Source organism: Triticum urartu, chromosome 3A, assembly GCF_056163025.1.
Source record: "Triticum urartu cultivar PI428250 chromosome 3A, HENAU_Tu73, whole genome shotgun sequence".
In the NCBI taxonomy this organism is placed as follows: Eukaryota; Viridiplantae; Streptophyta; class Magnoliopsida; order Poales; family Poaceae; genus Triticum; species Triticum urartu.
In genome coordinates this window covers 677501253-677521518 of record NC_141875.1, presented here as the reverse complement: position 1 = coordinate 677521518, position 20266 = coordinate 677501253, and the positions used below count along the sequence as shown (strand labels likewise).

Here is a 20266-nt window from a genome sequence, read left to right as displayed (position 1 = left end):
TAGACACACAAACACAGACGAATGAAAACATGATCCATATGGATCCACGAAAGACAAACGCCGACCAAATTCCGTGAGATCCGCCGGAGACAAACCTCCATAGGCCCTTAGACGATGCTAAAAACACCACCGGGACGAGGACTAAGCGGGGAGAACCTTATTCAATCTTCAGAGAGCCGCCGCCGCCTCGCTTCTCTGAGTAGGACACAAACCTTAATAAAACTCAAAAAAAATGAGAAAATGGAGCCCTCCCGCCATCAAGGGATAGGATCCACCACGCTACTATGGCCCTAAGACCACAGAAGAAGAGGTAGACCGACGGTGCACGAAAACCCCTAGGCAAGCGACTATGAACTTATTCAGTTGGTTATAACATAAAAATACTATTGGAATGAAAGTACATAGTCCACCACCATGGGCCTTGACCCATTCTAACCCTGCCGCACCCTACTATATATCTATGTCCCTTAACTCCTTCTATCCGGAACCATCTTCTCTCCTCTCTGGTCTGAATGGTTTTGGCTCGCTCCCTCTCCTCTCCTCTAAGGATGGTAATAAAAACCGATGGATCGAACGTCGAATTGATACCAAAACCATAATAACTGAATTTTCAGTTTGTGTTGCTACTGCAGATAAATTTGGTTCTATTAACCAAACTAAGTTTGTTCGGTTTGGTTTATACTAGTTAACCATAAATAAAACTGATCCATAGGCCAAGGAGCTGGTTTTCAACCTGAATGAACACCGGTTCTCATGCATCCATGCTGCTAACCCTAATTGCTGTAGGCCTGGCCATTGGGCATCGCTAAGGACCAAGGCCTCAAGCCATGTAGCCAACATTTGGGAGCAACTAGTTAGAGGGTATCATTTGAATCGGTACCAAGAGGTCACTCACAGGGAGCCCGGGAGAGCTCTCCAACATCGCCGAATGTCACACACTAGGCGCACTCCGCCTCTCGGATACACTAAGCATAACTAAAAAAACAGAAATTAGACGTTTTTAGGCGCAATTTTATATACGTGAAGAACTCATCGGCCACAACACAAAGTTTATTAAAATGTTCCGACCTCTCCAGAAAGTCCTCCTGAAGATCTATGTAGATTTCATTGCAAGTGATAACGACCCAGTGGTACGCACCTACCCAGGTGTCGCCACACGATGGGCATGTTGAATGCCTACATTCATGTTGAGAAAAAAAATCCATGGTTCCCCATATGCAAAACATTTAGTGGTTCGCCATATACATTAGTTGATTAATATATTGCCTAATATTAATGACTTGAGCTTGCATGCCAAGGCTAGCACAATTAATTATTATTACTGCATTGCTTATACTACACGTTTTGACAGCTTCGATTCGGCCTGAACCCCCACACTTGCCCATTGAGATTTGAGTCCCGTCTTGTCTGCAAGCAAACAGAGGATCGAGCGACAAGGTCCTTGATGGTAGGTAGATCGATTGAGCGGTGGGCCTCAGCGGGAACAATGGTGGTATGCTAGCTTTTCTCTCCATCCTATTTTCTGTCTATGCATGTCACGTCCATGTTGTCGTCATCATCCGTTGTCTTGGACAGGATGTCGTCTAATTTTCTGGCCAAAAACCCCTCTGCCGCCTCAGCGTGCGGACCTCGAAAATTATTCTTCAAAAAGTAGCTAGGTCAGAAAAAATTCGGGCGGGTCCTCTCCCCGCTTCCGTCCTCCACTACTCAGGCAGGAACGTATGGTATCATTCTCCATCGGACATGCATCAATTGTTTCATTTCTGGAGGGTCGTTTCTTGGCGGCATGGGGTTTGGTGGCCGGCGCGGGATTTTCGCCGGACTAGAATAGAAAGATCCTGTATTGGGTAGCCTAGTTAACTCTTTGAATCCCAAAACGCAGGAAGAGAAAAAATAAAGATTGGAGTGACAATGCCCACTTGAATCCCGTAAAATTAGCACAGAGTGTTTGATGCCACAAAAAAAATAAAAAAATGAAAAAGAAGGTTAGAGTGGATGCTAGATTTCCAATAAAATCTAGTACGTACACATGATTCCATAGAAAAAATTTCTATAGGATTAAATCCTATGAATCAAACGACCAATGTAGAAAAAAATCCTAAGGATTCTAATCCTTCAAAAATCCTATGAAATTTCTTTAAAACAAAGGAGCCCTTATTTTTGGAAGCTGGCTGGTTAACTCCTTGCCATACCAAGGGATCGATCGGTTTACTTCTCCTTATCTGGACTTGGTAAGCAGGAAAAGATTTATTAATTATCACCTGGATATCCAAATCCAATCCCACTCGTATCATATCGTAGGCATCCTGCGATATCTGCATGGTCTGTGGTCCCACTAGCACTACTACCCATTACACAACACAGTTTGCTTTCTGATCTCAGCACAGTAAGTCCGTAGTGCCTTCCGTTGCCTTGTAACTAATGACGTGTTACGTAGTTTGTACACGAGAGATATATATGGGTACCATTGCCATGTTTATACAGTACATGCATGAGATATACTCCTCCGTCCCTAAATAAGTGTCTCAAGTTTGTACTAACTTTAATATAAAGTTATATTAAAATTGAGACACTTATTTTGGAATGAAGGGAGTATATGGATACCTTTACCTGCCCATGCCTCCGCACCGGTGGCTGTAGCCGTCGCACTGCTGCTGCCACACGCTCGTGCCGATGCACTTTGTTCTGCCTCTCGTGTGTCGCTCTGTTAATGGTGGTTTCTTGCGGTTTTGCGCGTACTAGCTTCCGTATTGTTTGTTGCGAAAAAATGGGAAGTTGTTGCGCATACAGGAACTAGGAAGACGATCAAAGTCACCAAATTGATCCACACAAAACATTGACAGGGTGGATTCTTCTTTTGGCTCCTGTCGCATGGGAGGGTCCTCACTGCTGGCAGGCCGACTGCCTCTACAAGCGAGATGCATGATGCTGCTAGCTGAAAGCGTGCCGATGTTGCAAGCAACCGCTGCTTTTTTTTTTCTCTCGGAGCAACCCAGATGTGTGTCGCTGCACGCTGGATCTTTCACTGTGCATGTTTGCCATAACGTGGGATTGGTTTACTTCTCCTTGTCTAGATTTGGTAATTGGCATATATGTATAGATGTCGAATGCCGTAGAGCTAATGTATAGTAGTATAGCATACACATCTATAATGTTAGCCAGTTCCTACAAAATAAATAGCAGCGATTGGCGAGCAGCCACATGGATCAATCTAAACGATTGGCGACGGGCGCGTACCTCGCGTGGAACCTCGAGGATGTCTTAGATAAGGTCGACTAGGTTGTCTCGCCAGACCTCCCTTTTCTGGATGTAACGGTTGTCGATGTTAAGCGGGGTGCACTCGCGCCAAAGGCGTTCCCACCCTTTGGAGATGGTGTGCGTGCGGGCAGCATCGTCGGTGGGGAGCACAGAGCTGATGGTGCTGAGGACGCCGTTGGGGAGGGCAGTGATGAGGTCCTTCTTGGCACTAGCAGGAGCAGCGTCCATTGGCAGCGCCGCTTCTTCTCGGCCGTGCACCAGCCGCTCGGATGATGATCCGCAGGGGAAGCGGCAGACATGACCTTTCTCCGGGAGGCCGCAGCGGCCGCCACAGTATCTAGCGCATTTCCTGGGCGCCGTCGGGGCCATGGGTTAGCCAACGGGGTTTGGGTCCTGTGTCAGCCGCTGGGAAGCTGTAGGATGTAGGCTTGCGGTCGACGGAATTGGGAAATTGAGCGAGGAGATGGGGAAGGTGCTCCCAGAGAGATTAGGGGAAGGAAGACATTATTGGGTCTCCCCGAACTAGGTGTTAGTTTGGGTCTGCGTCTGCTATGCATGTGACATGTGATGCAAGCGAAGGAGGGGGAGTTATCCTGCTAGCATCACATTCACACGCATAGAAGACGCGGACCAAAACACCTAGCTAGAGGAGCCCCAACAATGGCTTTCTTCCCCTAATCTCCTCAGGCACACCTTCCCTATCTCCCCACTCAATTTACCCATTCTATCGACCACAAGCCTATAGCCTATAGCTTCCCAGTGGCTGACGCGGGACCCAAACCCCGTCGGCTACCCCATGGCCCCGACGGCGCCCAGGAAACGTGACAGATACTATTGCGGCCGTTGCAGCCTCCCGAAGAAAGGCTATGTCTGCTGCTTCGCCGGCGGATCGTCTTCCATGCGGCTGGTGCAGGGCTGAGAAGAAGCGGCGCCGGCGATGAACCCCGCTCCTGCTGGCGCTAAGCAGGAGAAGGACCGCATCACCACCCTCCCCAACGACGTCCTCGGCACCATCATCTCCACGCTCCACACCGACGACGCTGCCTATACACACGCCATCTCCAAAGGGTGGGAATGCCTCTGGCATGAGTGCACCCCGCTCAACATCGACACCGTGGCATCCAATAAAGGGAGTTCTATGGAGACAACCTAGTCGACCGCATCTCACACATCCTCGAGGCTCCACGTGAGGTACGCGCCCATCGCCAATCGTTTAGATTGATCCACGCAGCCGCTCGCCAATCACTGCTATGTTTTCCTTAGGAACTGGCTAACATTATAGATGTGTATGCTATACTACTATACATCAGTTCTATGACATTCAACATCATGACTATACATATATAGCAATTACTAAATCCAGACAAGGAGAAGTAAACCAATCCCACGGTATGGCAAACATGCACAGTGGAAGATCCGGCTTGCAGCGTCACAGATCTGGCTTGCTGCGAGAGAAAAAAAAAGTAGTGGTAGCTTGCAACATTGGCGTGCTTTCGGCTAGCAGCATCATGCATCTCGCTTGTAGAGGTAGTCGGCCCGCCAACCTTACAACACGGTTGTCTAGCTTTGCAATAGTAAATAAGAATAGTATAGTTGCGGCCGCTTGCAACATCGGTGTGCTTCCGGTTTGCGTTGTCGTGCTCCCCTACTACAACGGTGATCATGGGCCTTGCGGAATCACGCATACAACTTGCAGTAGTGGCATCCTGTCAATGTTTTTTTTTCTGAAACTTTGGCAGGAGCATTGCCGTATCTATTAGAGAGAAAGAAAAGGTCTGGCTGAGGCCCGGTTGCAATTTGAATGAGTATGGATTATCCTCCATCATCCCTGTACAACTCTGGTAAAGGCCAATTCTTTTGTTTTGATCATTTTCCTTAACTCTAAAAAGTTGTCATGGACCCCTACATAATATCTACTCCTATAAAAGACTCAGTTGGTGATGATGGTGTGTTTGTCATCCGTCATTTCTGACCACTATATCTGCATCTAATGACTGTGATGTAAGTTGTGGCCTTTTTGCAACAATACCCCACTTCTCTGCTCCAATTTACAAAAAAACCCTTAGTATCTTGGAACCAACCACATTCCTCCCTTACCTCATCAAAACAGCACAAGAAATATATTTTGAGTGAAACATAAGATATTTTTAGTGATATATGTATATAAAAACTATACTGTTTTCTTTGAAATTTGTGAATATGTATTATTCTACTTTGAATCCATTGCAACGCACGGGCACATTGTTAGTTATTATCATAAAAAACCCTCAAGATCATATCTTTCATGTCTGCCATGGTGTAAGCAACCATATCAAACTTTCTCCTGTTCGCCTTGGGGATTCAGCAACCCCATTGGAGCCACCAAGAGTACATTGTACCCTTCACCAGCCCATCTCCATGCATAAGCTCTCGAAACCATACCAGGTCACAACCCTCCTCCAAACCTCTCTAGCAAAATATCAATTAAGGAGAAAATGCTCAGCCGATTCCTCATTGGATCCACACATCGAATAGATCATGCTCCCCTGCCATCCAAGTCTGATTAGCCTATCAACGGTGAAGACCCTCCCATGTGACAGGAGCCAACAGAAGAATCCACCCGGTCAATGTTGTGTGTGGATCAATTGCGGACTTCGATCGTCTTCCTAGCTCCTATATGCGCCAACAACTTACCATTTTTTTGCAACAAAAAATATGGATGCTAGCATGTGAAAAAACGCAAAAAACCACCAGCAACAGAACAACACATGAGAGGTGGAACAAAGTGCATCGGTATGAGCGTGTGACAGCAACGGTGAAGCGGCTGCAGCCACCGACGCCGAGGCATGGGCGACCAAACGTACACACACACACACGCACACACACACACGCACGCACACACACACACACACACACACACACACATATGGTCGCGCTATTCCTCACCTCAGTCCATCTGTGCGCTCCGCCAGAAGAGTCGTAAGAAGCCATGCATGCCTGTAAAAAAAGTATGCATGCAACGTAAGATTACCAGTCACTCTGCGTGTCCCAGCCCACTGCCGACGATGGCTTTTTTCCTGTAGAAAAAGTTTGCATGCAACGTAAGATTACCAGGCCCTCTGCGTCTCCAAGGCCACTGCCCACGACGCTTCTTTGGGAACCACCGGTGTAAGGAAAGTACATGCAAACGTAACAAGGTTGCCCCTAAAAAAGCATAAACAGATTATGTTCCACTAAATGAGCTACGATAATCAAGTTTACATTCCACTAATTCAGCTCCAAATAGTCACTCACGCAGAAACTGGCTACCGATGAAAGAAAAATTAAGTCAAGAAAGTTTGACTTGTGAACCCTTTTGTATGCCACTGGCTTCAGAAATTTGGAAGTTGACTTGTTAACCCTTTTGTATCTCACGCAGAAACTGGTTACCGATGAAAGAAATTTTTAAGCCGAGATGAAGTAGAAACACATTTGACTTCATCACCCTTTTGTATACCACCATTGGATTAAGAAATTTGGATCTGACATGAAATAGGAATGCCAATGTGAAACAAGAATATCTTACTTCAGTGCTGCTGCTTGCCATTGACTTGAACAAAACTAGAACATGATGTTTAGTCGAAATGCCGATGTATACAATAATAATATCAACACACGGTCTAGCAATTTGAATGTAAAATAATCCAACTCAAAAAAATGAACTGAATGTGAAATACATTATGCCAGATAAGAATTCTAGGTGCCAAATACATTATGTCACAGAAGAATTCTAGGCGCCATCATAAAATAGGAATCCTGACATAAAAGGCACGTCCCGGTGACTCCAAAGCTGGGGACTCGAGGGCATCTAAAATAGATGCTCTCATGCACACTTCTCATAAGAACTGTAGTACCAGCGTGTCCTCATTTGCCAAAAAGATGGAGTCAATCTGTGCAAGAAACTACATAAGGCAGACTGAACTATTTCAGTTGCACAATGCTTCGGTGATAGACATGTTGATTCCTTTCAAAATGCCATAATCATAGGCTTAATTAGTTGAGATAGAACTGCAGAAGTTATGCATTTCTTGTCCCAATGGTGAATAGTTGATATCTGAAACGGTAGCAATATTCTGTAAGAAGCATCCAAATAGGATATGCAAAAATATGGATAAGGAGAAAAGCAAAGCTTTAGTTAGAAGTTGTTATGTGGCATCACTTTGTTCTGCATCTGCCCATGGAAACTTCTTCGGTTTCCTTGCCACTTGCACATCAACAATTCATTGATGATGATTGTCTGCAGAATAATTCGTTAGGATAGACCCACTCACCACATCTCATAAAACAATACCAGAAAATTAGGAACACGTTATCCATGTACCGTAGAGAGAGGAAGAATTATTACAGCTTCCGCAACGGCAAGACTACAAAAAATCCACAGTATGAAGAAATATTCGTCCTTTTTTATTCCAACCAAATGATCTAGTCAATTCTTTTGATAATAATTTCAATTCAGAAAAGAATGACCATGCCGCCCACTGAATCAGGCCATGTGCTGCCCAAATAGACACATAATTGTCTAGATAAGTTTTGGAACTATTGAGTCACTTGTAGCTTCTGGCCTAGTGTCGAGATGACAAAATGAAAATGATCAATGGCATACTGGATACGCAATTTATGAACAAGCATGAATAAAATCATGTATACGAATCAATTTTAAGAAGAACCAAGTAAATGCATGTCTATGGCAGTCGTAAAAAGTCGGGCACTAAAATAATTATACTTAAATGGACAACACTGCAAGATAGGAAAATCAGTTGAAGATGAATAAAATCAATGCCTTACTGCCGAAAGAGCATGTAGATTGGTTTTTAGAGACGCCGCCACCTGTTCCCAAATTAACTGTCAGCTCTATATTCCTCTCCTTGCGTCATCCATATCGTTCCGCTCAACTCAATAGTGTCGGAACTCGTGGTGGCAGAAGGTGCACGGTGCACGGGCAGGCGCATGGCCGCAACGCACGTGATCGCCTACTCCTCCCACAATGTCTCACTATTCTATGCTGCTGTTGTTGCTGATGCCCATGGGATGTTGCAATCCTCTAATATAACATGTATCTGCCTTGGGAAGTTGTGATTGACATTGCAAAGCAGCAAGTTTCAGAAGAAAACGAGAAGGAAAGGTTCATGTAGCCACGAGGCCTTCTAGTGTCAATGAGATTGAATTGCTAGTCATTTAGCCATGTATACTACACAAAACTCTTAGCTTTAGAATATGATAAAGGAGTAACTGAGTGCAACTGATCATCACAACAGGAACCTAAAATTACATTTAGCAAAATAAAAGGCATCATGGCTCAATAAAAAGTTGACTGGTGTCAAACATACATAAAGAGAGATTCTAAAACACCAAGACTTACATCAGTTATATTTGGAAAAAAAATGACTTACATCAGTTATGACAGAGTTAATATGAGCACCAGGAAAAACATCACAGGATCAGAATTTAAATCCACAGAGAAACCGAAAGTGAGAGCTATCTATGTAACGGCATTGCAGTCAAATAAAAAAATTAGGAGCAAAAACCTCACGTATTCCCATGATGTTCTTGGTGTTTTTCAATGAGAACTTGGCCTGGAAAAACATTTGAAATTATAAATTAGTTAAGAAAAAATTATGTTGTGGCTAAGCATGTAAAAGGGTGAATTATGTTGTGCAAAGTTCAGTACTTTGTGAACTCCCCTCCTTTCCTACGTTGTGAATCTCCGAACTCTGTTACATGGAAGAAGACAAACGTACATAAACAGGTGGAGTATTTGCTCATTCTTTTCCCTGGTTCTAATTTCCAAATAGGCGTACATTAGTGGAAGCATACATCCATGTGCTAGCCATACTAAATTCTCACGGAATTAACAAGTTCCACAAATTAATGTCAAGATATGTTCCCTGAAAAAGTTGATAGGCTCACACGTAGCTAAATCAGCCCTTTCTAATCGCTCGCAGCTCCAGATCTGGAGAAAAAAAATGAAGGCTGGAGAAGAGGCTAAAGACTAGAGCATTAACCTTGTTCGGGGAGGAGTTGGAGGTTGGGCCGCCAGCGAGTGGTCCTTGAGGACAACGGCGCCGCGCGGGTGGTCAGGCACGACGGATACAGACACGTAGTAGTATAGGCCAGAGGCACTAGGGCTGAGTAGTCGGAAGCGACTCTGTTCGCATCCATGTCGCCGTCGTCGGAAGCCAAGTCGCCGCTAAAGAAGGGGCCATGGCTGAGCTTGCCTCACAGATCTGAGCGGTGGTGGGGCTCCAAGCACAAAACAAAGGCTACCTGCAGCGTCGCACGCCGCCGAGGCCACCCGCGGTGGTTCCCTACACCGAGGCCACAGCGTAGGCCGTCGAAACCCATGGCTGCTGGCCTGCTGCCCGCTCGCCGCCGGAAACTCCAGTCGTTCGCCTCCGAAAGTCCGAAACCGCTCGCCCCACGACCTAGCCGAAGGAGGTGCGCAATGTATATATATATATATATATATATATATATATATATATACCAAGCATGTACTTTGTAAACATGGCAATGGTACCCATATATCTCTCTCATGTATAGACAACGTAGCACGTCATTAGTTACACGGCATTGGAAGGCACTAGGGACATTGAGGCCCATCGCTCTATCGATCTCCCTGCCACCAGGGACCTTACCGCTCGATCCTCTGTTTGCTTGTAGACACGATGGGTTTCAAATCTCACGCTGAATCTAAGCTGTCAAAACGTGTAGTATAAGCAGTGTGGAGATAATAATTAATTTTGCTAGCCTAGGCATGCAAGCTCGAGTCATTAGTGTTAGACAATATATTAATCAACTAATGTATATGACTAATATATATGGCCATATTCGTTCATTGCCTACATTCATAGTAGTGTGGTGACTATTGAGAAACTAAATAGAAAGCATCGTAGTTCATGACATCATTTATACAATATAGTACGATCAGCACACTGTAAAATAAGCATTAAAATTATGGATCGACAGAATAACTGGACATGACTTTTGCTAAAATCAAAATATTGAGTGGCATAAATGTGGCAAAATGAAAATTAATCAACATTTTGCTAGAATTTCGGCATTCATTTTGAAGCTCTGCAAAGTTTGAAGATATGCACATCATAATATATAGTGTAACACAAATACATACTTTTATTTTATCATAATTTACTTTACAATGCACATCACAGTTCATCAAAGATATGCAAAGTTTAAAGTAATGCATATCACAGCACTAGGCGTCAGACTACTGATGCCTAGTATTTTATCAGACCAGTAGCAAGCCGTTGGATTGGATTTTGCACAGCCATTGGATGTTGGGATTTTTTCCAAAACGGAAACCAATTAATGCAGATTACGTGCGATACCACCGTTGAATTAGCTATTGTCCAGCAAGTTAGTTAGTCCTTACAATGTAGGTCTCTCAAGTACGTATCTTTGCTTCCATATACAAATCATTGCATCCTACTCTTAATTGCTTCCTACAATCACGCTAGTATAAAATTACAATTCCATTTAATCTCCATTCTTCTGTTTTATTATCATCCTGCTTGTTTTCCAGTGCTACTAAAATTTGCTTCCAATGCTAGCGCTTTTGTCTAACAAAAAAAACAACCCAACGTAGTAACAAATTTATTATGTTTCCTACGCAACAAAAAAAATGTTTCCATCAACATAAAAATTATTTTCTATGTGCAAGGCAATATTTACTTCCGTTGGGAGAAAAACCTATTTCTAGGCGGCACAACTTGTATTATCCACAAACAATGCTTCGTTGTTATTTCGTATTAATCTCAATTATATGGAAGTAATGCTTCCAACACTACAAAGTATGCTTTATAATCCATAGAAAAAAAATCTCCAAGCACTAGCACATGATGTGCTTTCTTTATTTTTTTTATATAGTTAGTTTGCTAGAAATTTCATAGAAGGTGCGACCCCATCCCCATCTTTCCTCACTTTGCTACATCCATTGTGTTCGACCTAGCCTCAAAAAAGTTTGTCTCCCCTATAAGTCATCGGGTGTTGGTGTCGTTGAGCCACACACGAGTCCAGTGATGAGCAGCGAAATAGCACCATAGAGGGGGCAACACTCTTAGCCCACGATAGCCAAGTTCCCATCTTGCTAGTTTTCTTCCAAGACGATGACGAGAACAATAGTCACTGAGATGCTTGATTTCATTCCAAACTTCATGCCCACCATCGACCACCGCTCCATGCTTGGCAAAGCATTTCTTCTGCTCCCGCTGGCATTGCATAAATTTATGTAGCATGAATTGTTTGATTTGACTAAAATTGGAATGCATACTAAACAATATGAAGATGAAGCAAACTGAACACAATGTAGAAGCACAAGCGTGAATGCGAAGCAAGTTGTTGAAGAAACACATCTATGGTGCTTATGAAGCAAACTTAACAGAATGTAGAAGCACAATTGTGAAACATATGAAGCTAATTGTTGAAGAAACACATGTTGGGTGCTTATGAAGCAAACTAAATGTATGAAGCACGGAATTTTGGAAGCATCATATCATGCATTCCAACGTAATATGCATAGTGGAAGCACAAATTTTTTAAAGTGGGAATAACAAAATATTTCTAGGTAGTCATTCAAACTCAGATCATTTGGGGGCCGGGGTGATAGGCATATTGTCCATAATATATGTGAAATTAGGAAGCAAGAATTGGTTGTTGATTAAGTAAAAACAGGATGACTACATAGTACATACACGTAGGAAGCATGGAGACAACATGAAGCTAAACACACTGTATTAAAAAGCAATCTATACGGACTGAAAATGCAAAAGCATGTGTCACGTGTATGGACCAGAGATGCATGGTACTTTCGTATGTAGCATGTCGTCGTTGCGAAGGGACGTCCGAGCTAGACACCGGCAACATCGACCTCCTCTTCAGCATTGGTGAGGCTCCCGGCCACCTTGGTGTGCCAATGTTGAACAGATGGCTGGGTTAGTAAAGGTGATGTAGCGAGATAGGAACGGAGGGGTGAAATCATGCCTAGATCGAACAGGTGCTCACCATTAATTAATGTCACCATGCTCACCTTTGGGAGAGGACGTCAGCGCTGTGCTCCACCATGATGGGCCGAGCTACTGCGACAGGCAGATCGGAGGGATCGTCGTTCGCCGAGCAAGGCGAGAACAACGGTGGAGCGATTAGTTATGGATAGGTTTTGATTTCCCAACCCGTGGGTGCATGATTAATGGGTGGTGGGCCACTTCCGTCCTTGATTAATGGGCGCATGGAGTGGAGTGAGAGAGGGAGAGGTTCTCGGCCATACGATGCAAAAGAATCAATGGTACATGAATGGTCTGACGAGGGAAGTAAATCAGACGTCTGAGGTAAAGTGTTTCCCTATCAGAATTCATGAAAGTTTATCTTATGCTTTATAATGCACAATATGCACGAACCTTAAAGTACTTTAATTTTTTTCTATAATCTTGTATACTTCAACTATCCAAACTTTCTTTACTTCTAAATGAATTATCATTATTTTTTTACTTTATGTTTCACGTTGCACAATATGCACAAAATCTCAAAACACAAACACTTCCGTACTTATGTTCGAGCACAAACACAAACACTTCCATGCTTATGTTCAAGCACAAACATAAACAATTCCATAAGTATGTTCAAGCACAAGCACAAACACTTCCACCCTTATCTTCAAGCAAAAACACAAACACTTCCATACTTATCTCAAGACGCTTAGCGGGAGATTTAGCCGCCTAAAGCGACAGGAGGCGGAAGGAGCGGTAGTGACGTCTGGTTCAGAGGAAGAGGAGGCCACTGGCAGCGGGGTCAGCCCGCTCCGTTGGAGGAGGAGGCCATGGCGGGAGCGGATGCGACGACCACCGGAGCTGCTGCGGCAAGAGGCACGGACGGGCACGACGGCAGGACAAGGATGCACATGCAGGAGGAGTCGACAGCGATTAGAGGCGGATTTAGGATTTGGGGGAGACATAAGTGACACCTATTTGAGTTTTTTTAGGGGAGGGGGGCAGGACCAGCTATGTCTGCGTGGGCTTCAACAATGACGGGCACGGAAAAGAGCCCACCACAGGAAACGAGCTAGCGGTTGTGGGCATTCTCATACAGCTGCCACTATTTTCTTTTTATTTTTTGTGTTATCCTAGTATTTTGTTGTTTATGCATATTTTTTGTTCCCATTTTTTTGTGGGAGTGAATTTAGTTCGTAAGTATAGGCATGTCAAACTATGGCAACTTTTTGGGTTGGTTTGCTATTTTCAAAGTATTAATTAATTTTCTAGCTATTAAAAAGGGCCAAACGCTCTTCGGTTAAAAATAACAGGCAAACAATGTCGGAAAAAAATGAAACTTGACATGGTGATATGACCCTTATAGGGTGTGGTGAAAATTTGAGAGAGTTACGTGAAAAACTTGACGCACTTCATGTACAAACTAAACCTTCCCGCAAGAAGTATCAAGGTTCAAACGAAAACCGTTGCCTTCTACATAGAACTACTTTCTTTTACATTATTTCACCTTCAGATCTTTTATATGTTTAATCCATTAAAAAGGTCATGCTCAAATTTGGCCAGTTTTAAGTTGGTTTGGTATTTTTTAAAGCATTAATATATTTTCTAGCCATTAAAAAGGGTAAGACGCTCTTCGATTCAAAATAACATGTAAACGAGGTCGGAAAAGGATAAAATTTGGCATAGTGTCATTATATGACCCCTATAGGGTGCGGCAATTTTTTTGAGAGAGTTACATGAAAACTTGGTGTAATTCATGTACAAACTGTATACTCTCCTGCGAAGTATCAGAGATTCGAATGGGAACCACGACCTTCCACATAAAACTCGTTTTTTGAACATCATTTCCCCTTCAGTTTTCGTTTCTATGTTTAATACCCACAATTTAGAGTTTCAGGGGACACAGTAAAGAGAACATGTATTGATCAATCCCTGTTTGTGCCAAAGCACGACTACGTGTATTCTATGGCTACCCCGGTGTCTAACTCTCTACCACCTAAACTCAGCAACATCCAGCAGAATCTGTTGACTAAACTGGGAAGTCTGCTCACTTGAACTCTGGGCAGGAGGAGCGAGTCAGGAGTTGACGTTGCAGTGATTGCCCGTGCACGGAAGGGTCACACCCCTATGGGGAACTCCAGTACCAGTGTAGATATATATCCTGAACCAATGTGAGGGGCACCTCAAACGCTCCGGCCAAGCTCGCCGTCCTAACTTGGGGGTTGTTTGGTTGCTGCCCTGAGAGAAATTTGCCTGGTCAGAGGCTAGAAGGGTCACACCCCTATGGTCCGTGAACAGTCGAGCTGGAGACCTGGAGTGACGCACTCAAAGCACCACTGTTTGAAGACCAATCACCCGTTGCTCTTCAAACAGTGGTACTTTGAGTGACTAGCCTCGCCGCCAGCCCAACCTCCCCATTTTCACCCGCGGCTTCCTCCAGTTCTCTGAAACTCCAACGGTTTCTTGTTCTGCAGCTTCTACCTCCTCTGTTGCTGCTGCCATGAAGGGAATACCATGGCAGAGGCAATGAAGCATAAGCGAAGGGAAGTTTTCTACTCATCTTGTCTCAAGCAGAGGACAATACCATGAATTATTATGTGGTAATGCAGTTGTGAAAGCAAGTTGAAAACTCCTTCTCAATATTTGTTACTGCATGTACTATGTGCCATTGAAAGATAAGTGGCCACTTGTTGCTGCATTTGTATCATGTGCCAGTGTAAGGGTAATTGTTCAGCTGCTCATGTTTAGGCTACTTTTTTTTGCGTTTTGTGGTCTTGGGTGCACTTGTTTGGTTCTACTTCTACAGAGCTAGTTCAGAATTCGGCTGCATTACCTGCAAGGAACTGAAGAAAACCTCTTAGCTGATGTTATGCTGTTCCACTTCCACCTGCCTTATCTCTTGGATCTCTTTACTTTCTGGGAATAAGACTGGAGTGCTTCATGTGCCTTAGCTACTGGACCTATTAATTGTAAAAGCAAGCTTGCTCGCAATGACAATGAGCTTTTGCATCAGTCAAGTGCTCATGTAAAGGTGTACGGTCCAGATCCTGCTTTTGATCACCATTCACCGGCCAGATTTACACTGACTTGGCAGCTGGTCTTTAGAAGTCACACCATATACTCACATGAAAAATGCATGTCGTTTAAAAAAAATCCAGGCGCAACGTCACATTTTCCCAGGTGCAACGAGTGTACTACCAATTGTCTGCCTGAGCATTCAGCGAGGTGTCCAGCGTGTAGTTTGATTTCACATGCTGGCCTGTGAAATGCAGCAGCAAAGGTACTACAAAGTAGAGCCCTGAAATAACAAGTTAACAACTGGTACCAGGTGACTAGGTAAAGACCGCATACAATCCTGTCCAAATGATAGCAATACTATCCAAGGTTTTCGGTGGTGTTTGCAGCACACAGCATAGCAATGGCCACTTTCCCAAGATGCAATATTATCTTCACCTAGTTTTTGTCGAGGTCGGTGGATATGTTCAGCGGGCGGGCCGGCCGGCCCTGTGTGTCCAAAGCAATCTTGGAGCAGGCAGCAGAAGCAGAGGAGGTAGAATTGCCTCAAAAAGGGAAAAACTGAGGAGGTAGGAGCGGCAGAACAACCCGACCATCAGAGTTTCAGAGAATCGGAAGAAAGCTAAACTAAAGTATGCTTCATTGCTTATGTATTGCACTTTGATATTGTTGACACCTGAACCAGTCATCGTCCAACTTCATGAATGCTTTTTTCAGATATTAACTGAACGAATGGACGATACAAAATTTAAACTTCGACTAATTAGCTGAATATCCAACTTACCGGGACCTGAAGAAGCCACCAAACATAGGCCAGCAAGAACCAGGGCTCTCCGGGTGGTATAGAACCCCACCCATACAAGGACAAGTTTGAGCATACATACTGCATGAATCAATCCGGATGATGAACTTATTTTTTTCTCAAGCAAATGATCAGAGTGACCTTCAACTTTCTGCACATTGTGTTGTGTCCAAGCATTCTACAGTGATAACCAGAAATCCCAGCAAGGAACAAGTTACAAAAGTGAGTAGTACAACGGGGTGAAGCATACACAGAAAAGTAGATGAAACATTACATTGACGAAATAGGTTACAAAGGAAACATCACCGATACAACCAGATCGGTGCTGGGGCGGAAGCAGCTTAGGCACGCCCAAAAGAAACGAAAGAGAAAAAGAAAAGAAACAAATGCCGACACCGGCAGATCAACAAAAATGAAGAAGCTTCGCGACCACAGCGCCCACCGGGATCCTCCACTAAGCTCCTATACTCCGGAGCGCCGGTACCAATCAATACCTCCAAGAAGGGACGTGACGATGACGACGCTGCTGCCAAGGGTTTCCCCCGGTACGCGACGAGGAGAGAGGAAGGGTACCTCCGACGCCCTCCAGGAAGGTTCGGTGGCACCCTCAGGCACCACCGCGTCGGAGTCGGCTCGGCCGACAGGGATTTCTCCGATCCCAACCTTCACCTCGGGCGATCCGGAGCACGCCACCAAACAAACCACCAGTCTGCGCCAAAACAGTCTTGAAGCTTCCGCGCCGTCTCACCACGACACCGCGAAAGGGGCCTGCTCAATGAAGAAGAGGAGACAGGACTCGGGACAGCAGCATCGTTGGCACGCAGGAAGGCCCAACCTCCACCGTCAATGATGGTAACCGACCGGACGTGACAGCAGGAGCATACCACCGTGGGCGCACAGGTCCGGCTGGGTCCGCAGATGCCCGTAAAGCTCCCGCCTTCACGCTGCATAAGGCATGCCGTCGGCGCCACCACCTCGAGTCCGAGCCGCTCCTCCGCGCCACGCAGAGGACGTCGGAGCCACACCAATGGCCAGTCCGCTAGGACCCAGATGGGGCCGGGAGGGCCCAGATCTGGGCCGGGGGCGCGCCGCCGGCCACCGCACTTTAATACGCCGCCCTGCCGCCAAGGGCAGCACCGCCGCCTTGCCCACCGCCGGCGACCGCCGCCGGGTCGCCGGGCCGCCGCCCAGCCGAGCAGCACCGCCACCGTCACCTGCCCCGAGAAGGGGACGAGCGCTCGGGGACAGAAGGGCCCGCCGCCGCCGGCACCACCCGGGCCAGCGCCGGGGGCATCCGCCGGCGGCAGCAGGGGAGATCCAACGGAGGGCAGCCGAGAGGAAGGGGAGGGGGCACGCCGCCCCGGCCACCTCCCAGGGAGCCGGCGCAGGGGCGGGAACGGGAGGGGGAGGGGGAAGAAGGGTGGGGGAGGGCCGGGGCGCACGCGGTCGGCGGCGGCGAGAGGGGGCTAGGGCGCCAGTGGCGGAAACCCTTGCGGGAGGGAACAGGTCGGGACCTCCGGGGCCGAAACAAAAAAATTTACCGGGCGATGAAACATTACATTCATTGTGTGTTCTATCTAAGCCCTCCCTGTCCGCAACATACATCAGTTCTATAGACCACCAGTACTAGTAGGCAAATCTAAAATATGTTTCTTCCCGAACCAATAAAACCCACTAAGAACAAAGAAGCATGGTATATGTTAAAAGATTCAACTGCAGAAAGAGTACTACAAATTGAGCCCAAAAAATGCAATAGCATAAGTTAAGCACCATATCACAGATGGACACAGAAAAAAGATAGCATCAATCACAGATATAGCATAGATTGATACCATGAGACTATGAGCCAATTAATACATCTTACAGTAGTTCCACCACATGTGATCTAACCTAGACTGCTAGAGTCAACCTGTTCCTTACCCCGAACAAGTCGTCAAAACAAAAGACATAGCATTTTCTGAGATCAAAAATCATTATCCCGAAGGCAGAACATTTCATTGAGAAAATGGCTAATGATGCAATGGTACTCTAAAAATCGCATGCAGCTTGCAAGTTAAAAAAGAGGATATCTGCCTCTTTTCATCTTCAGATACAACAAAAGGGTAGAAACAGAAAACACCTCAAATATTGACTATTTAAAAGACCACCAGATAAGAAAGTAAAGTCAATTATTTAGTTCATAGAAGAGGGACATGAGCCATATAAATTGCTAACAGTTGAGTACTAGGACGACCACTAGGTAAATAAAACAAAGAAAAGTCCTCACCCAATAAAACAGAGACATGAAGCATACTAGTTGGTTTTAGCATCAATACACACCATAGTCACTTCAGCCCGAAAGGGTGCCAACACAAGCTTAGATTTCATGCAAAAACATGACAGTCAGAGCCTCGGATAACAACTTTACATACATCAAAACAATAGGAAGAAGCTAGCAGGTTCATACTTGATCCAATTTATAGATACTGAAGCTCATGAGGATATGACACCTAGGTAGAAAGAAGCACCACCTCCCTCAACAGCCATCAGATGAAAGGCGAAGCGTTCACAGCATAACATTGTAGAGCTGGAAAGAAGGTATGCTCGACAAGACTTTGTTTATGGCGATGTCCGGTCTCAATGAGGCTTCGGCGACCATGATCAAAACTGGAGATCAATTTGCCATCACTGTCAACCCGAAGCAGCCAGTGATCAATCCTGACCAGCAGGAGCACACCACCATCCACCGAAACAAACTCCATTCCCCAAAGGCCATCACCAACTTCAAGCTTCGCCCTGATTTCTGCAACTGGTAATTCGACTCGGTATTTATAGTCCCAGACCTGGGTCTCATAGTTCTGCAACACCCATATATCAATAATTTTTGTGGCATGGTTCTGGCTATACATGCCGAGTGTATCATCCATCTCAAACAAAAATGAGCTGGTGGGATAGGGAACAATTGGAGCACACATGTGCTGGAACGACTCCGCTATGGTGTCGAACACTATTACCAGTTCGCTTTCAATTGTAACTGGGAATGAGTTGTTTGTCGTGCAATACACTGGATACCAATGCAGTCTATCTCCAATCCGGACAGCAGGGGTGACACTGAAGCATGTCGTCTCCATCTCCGGCCACCCGATGTACCTCGGTGGCTGGTCGGAGCCAAACGTAAAGACAAAGCAGCCAACTTGGTGACCTTTATGCAAGTCAATGCAGCTAGACCGTTTCAGCAACAGCCGGTACTCGCCAGAAGGTCGGTGTGGGTACATCCCCAAGATGAAGAAGTTCGAGAATGGCCCGAGGACGGCATGCTCACGCGTGGCCGGATTGCAGACAGACACGCAGGTGCGAGATCCACTCACCAAGTCAACCTTAGAGAGGAGGAGGCCGTCGCAGGAGGCCTCCAGATAGAAGTCCCCGTCAAGCCGGGCGACGGAATGGAGCTGGGCGTCGGCGGCGGAGCGGTGGTCGAAGGCGAGGATATCACGGGAGTGGTCGCTGGTGAAAACGGGGAGGTTGGGCTGGCGGGCGTGGTGGGCGAGGAGGAAGAGGCGGGTGGAGGTGGCGGAGCGCCAGGCGCGGCGGACGGCGCGGCAGCGGAGGAGGGATTTGGGGGGCAGACGGACGAGGATCTCCCAGGTGACGATCTCATCTGGGAGGACGGGGAGGAGAGGCGTCGCCATGGTCGCCGCCAGCTGCTAGGAATGAGAAGACGAGTTGGGGAATGAGCTCAACCCTATAAAATTTTGCGGCGAAGACACTCTGGGCTTAGCCCAGGCCCGTCTGCGGTCTAACCTTACAATTAGTCCTGGCCATGGGCAGCCCGGCCCGAAAAAGCCCGACCCGGCCTGGCCCGCCGCTGCTCCCGGGCCGGGCTTGGGCCTAGATTTTGAGCCTGATGGCCTGGCCGGGCCGGGCTTAGGCCCGGGTGGGCTTTTGCGTGTTTGGGCTGGGCTTCGGTCCAAAAACTAGGCCCGATGTCCGGGCCAAGCCGGGCTCGGGCCCAGGTTTTTTGGCTCGGGCTTGGCTAGGCCCGGCCTGGCCCGAGGTTTGGCCAGGTATACTTACAATGGATTCCTCTTAAGAGAAAAAAAACTCATAAAAAGAGGGAAAAAGGAAGCAAATATTTCACTAACAAAAAAATGAAACCGAATAATGCAAGTTCAAAAGTTCATTCTAAAAAGATCAA

At 45.9% G+C, this 20266-nt stretch overlaps 1 protein-coding gene across 1 annotated transcript; it reads right to left on the bottom strand.

Moving 5' to 3' along the window:
• Nucleotides 1–18487: 18487 nt before the first annotated feature.
• On the bottom strand, nt 18488–19760 carry LOC147981458 (F-box protein At1g52495-like). The gene has a single exon (XM_087517115.1). The coding sequence runs from the start codon at nt 19758–19760 to the stop codon at nt 18618–18620; it is 1143 nt and encodes a 380-aa protein (XP_087373241.1). The 3' UTR covers nt 18488–18617.
• Between the last annotated feature and the right edge of the window lie 506 nt (nt 19761–20266).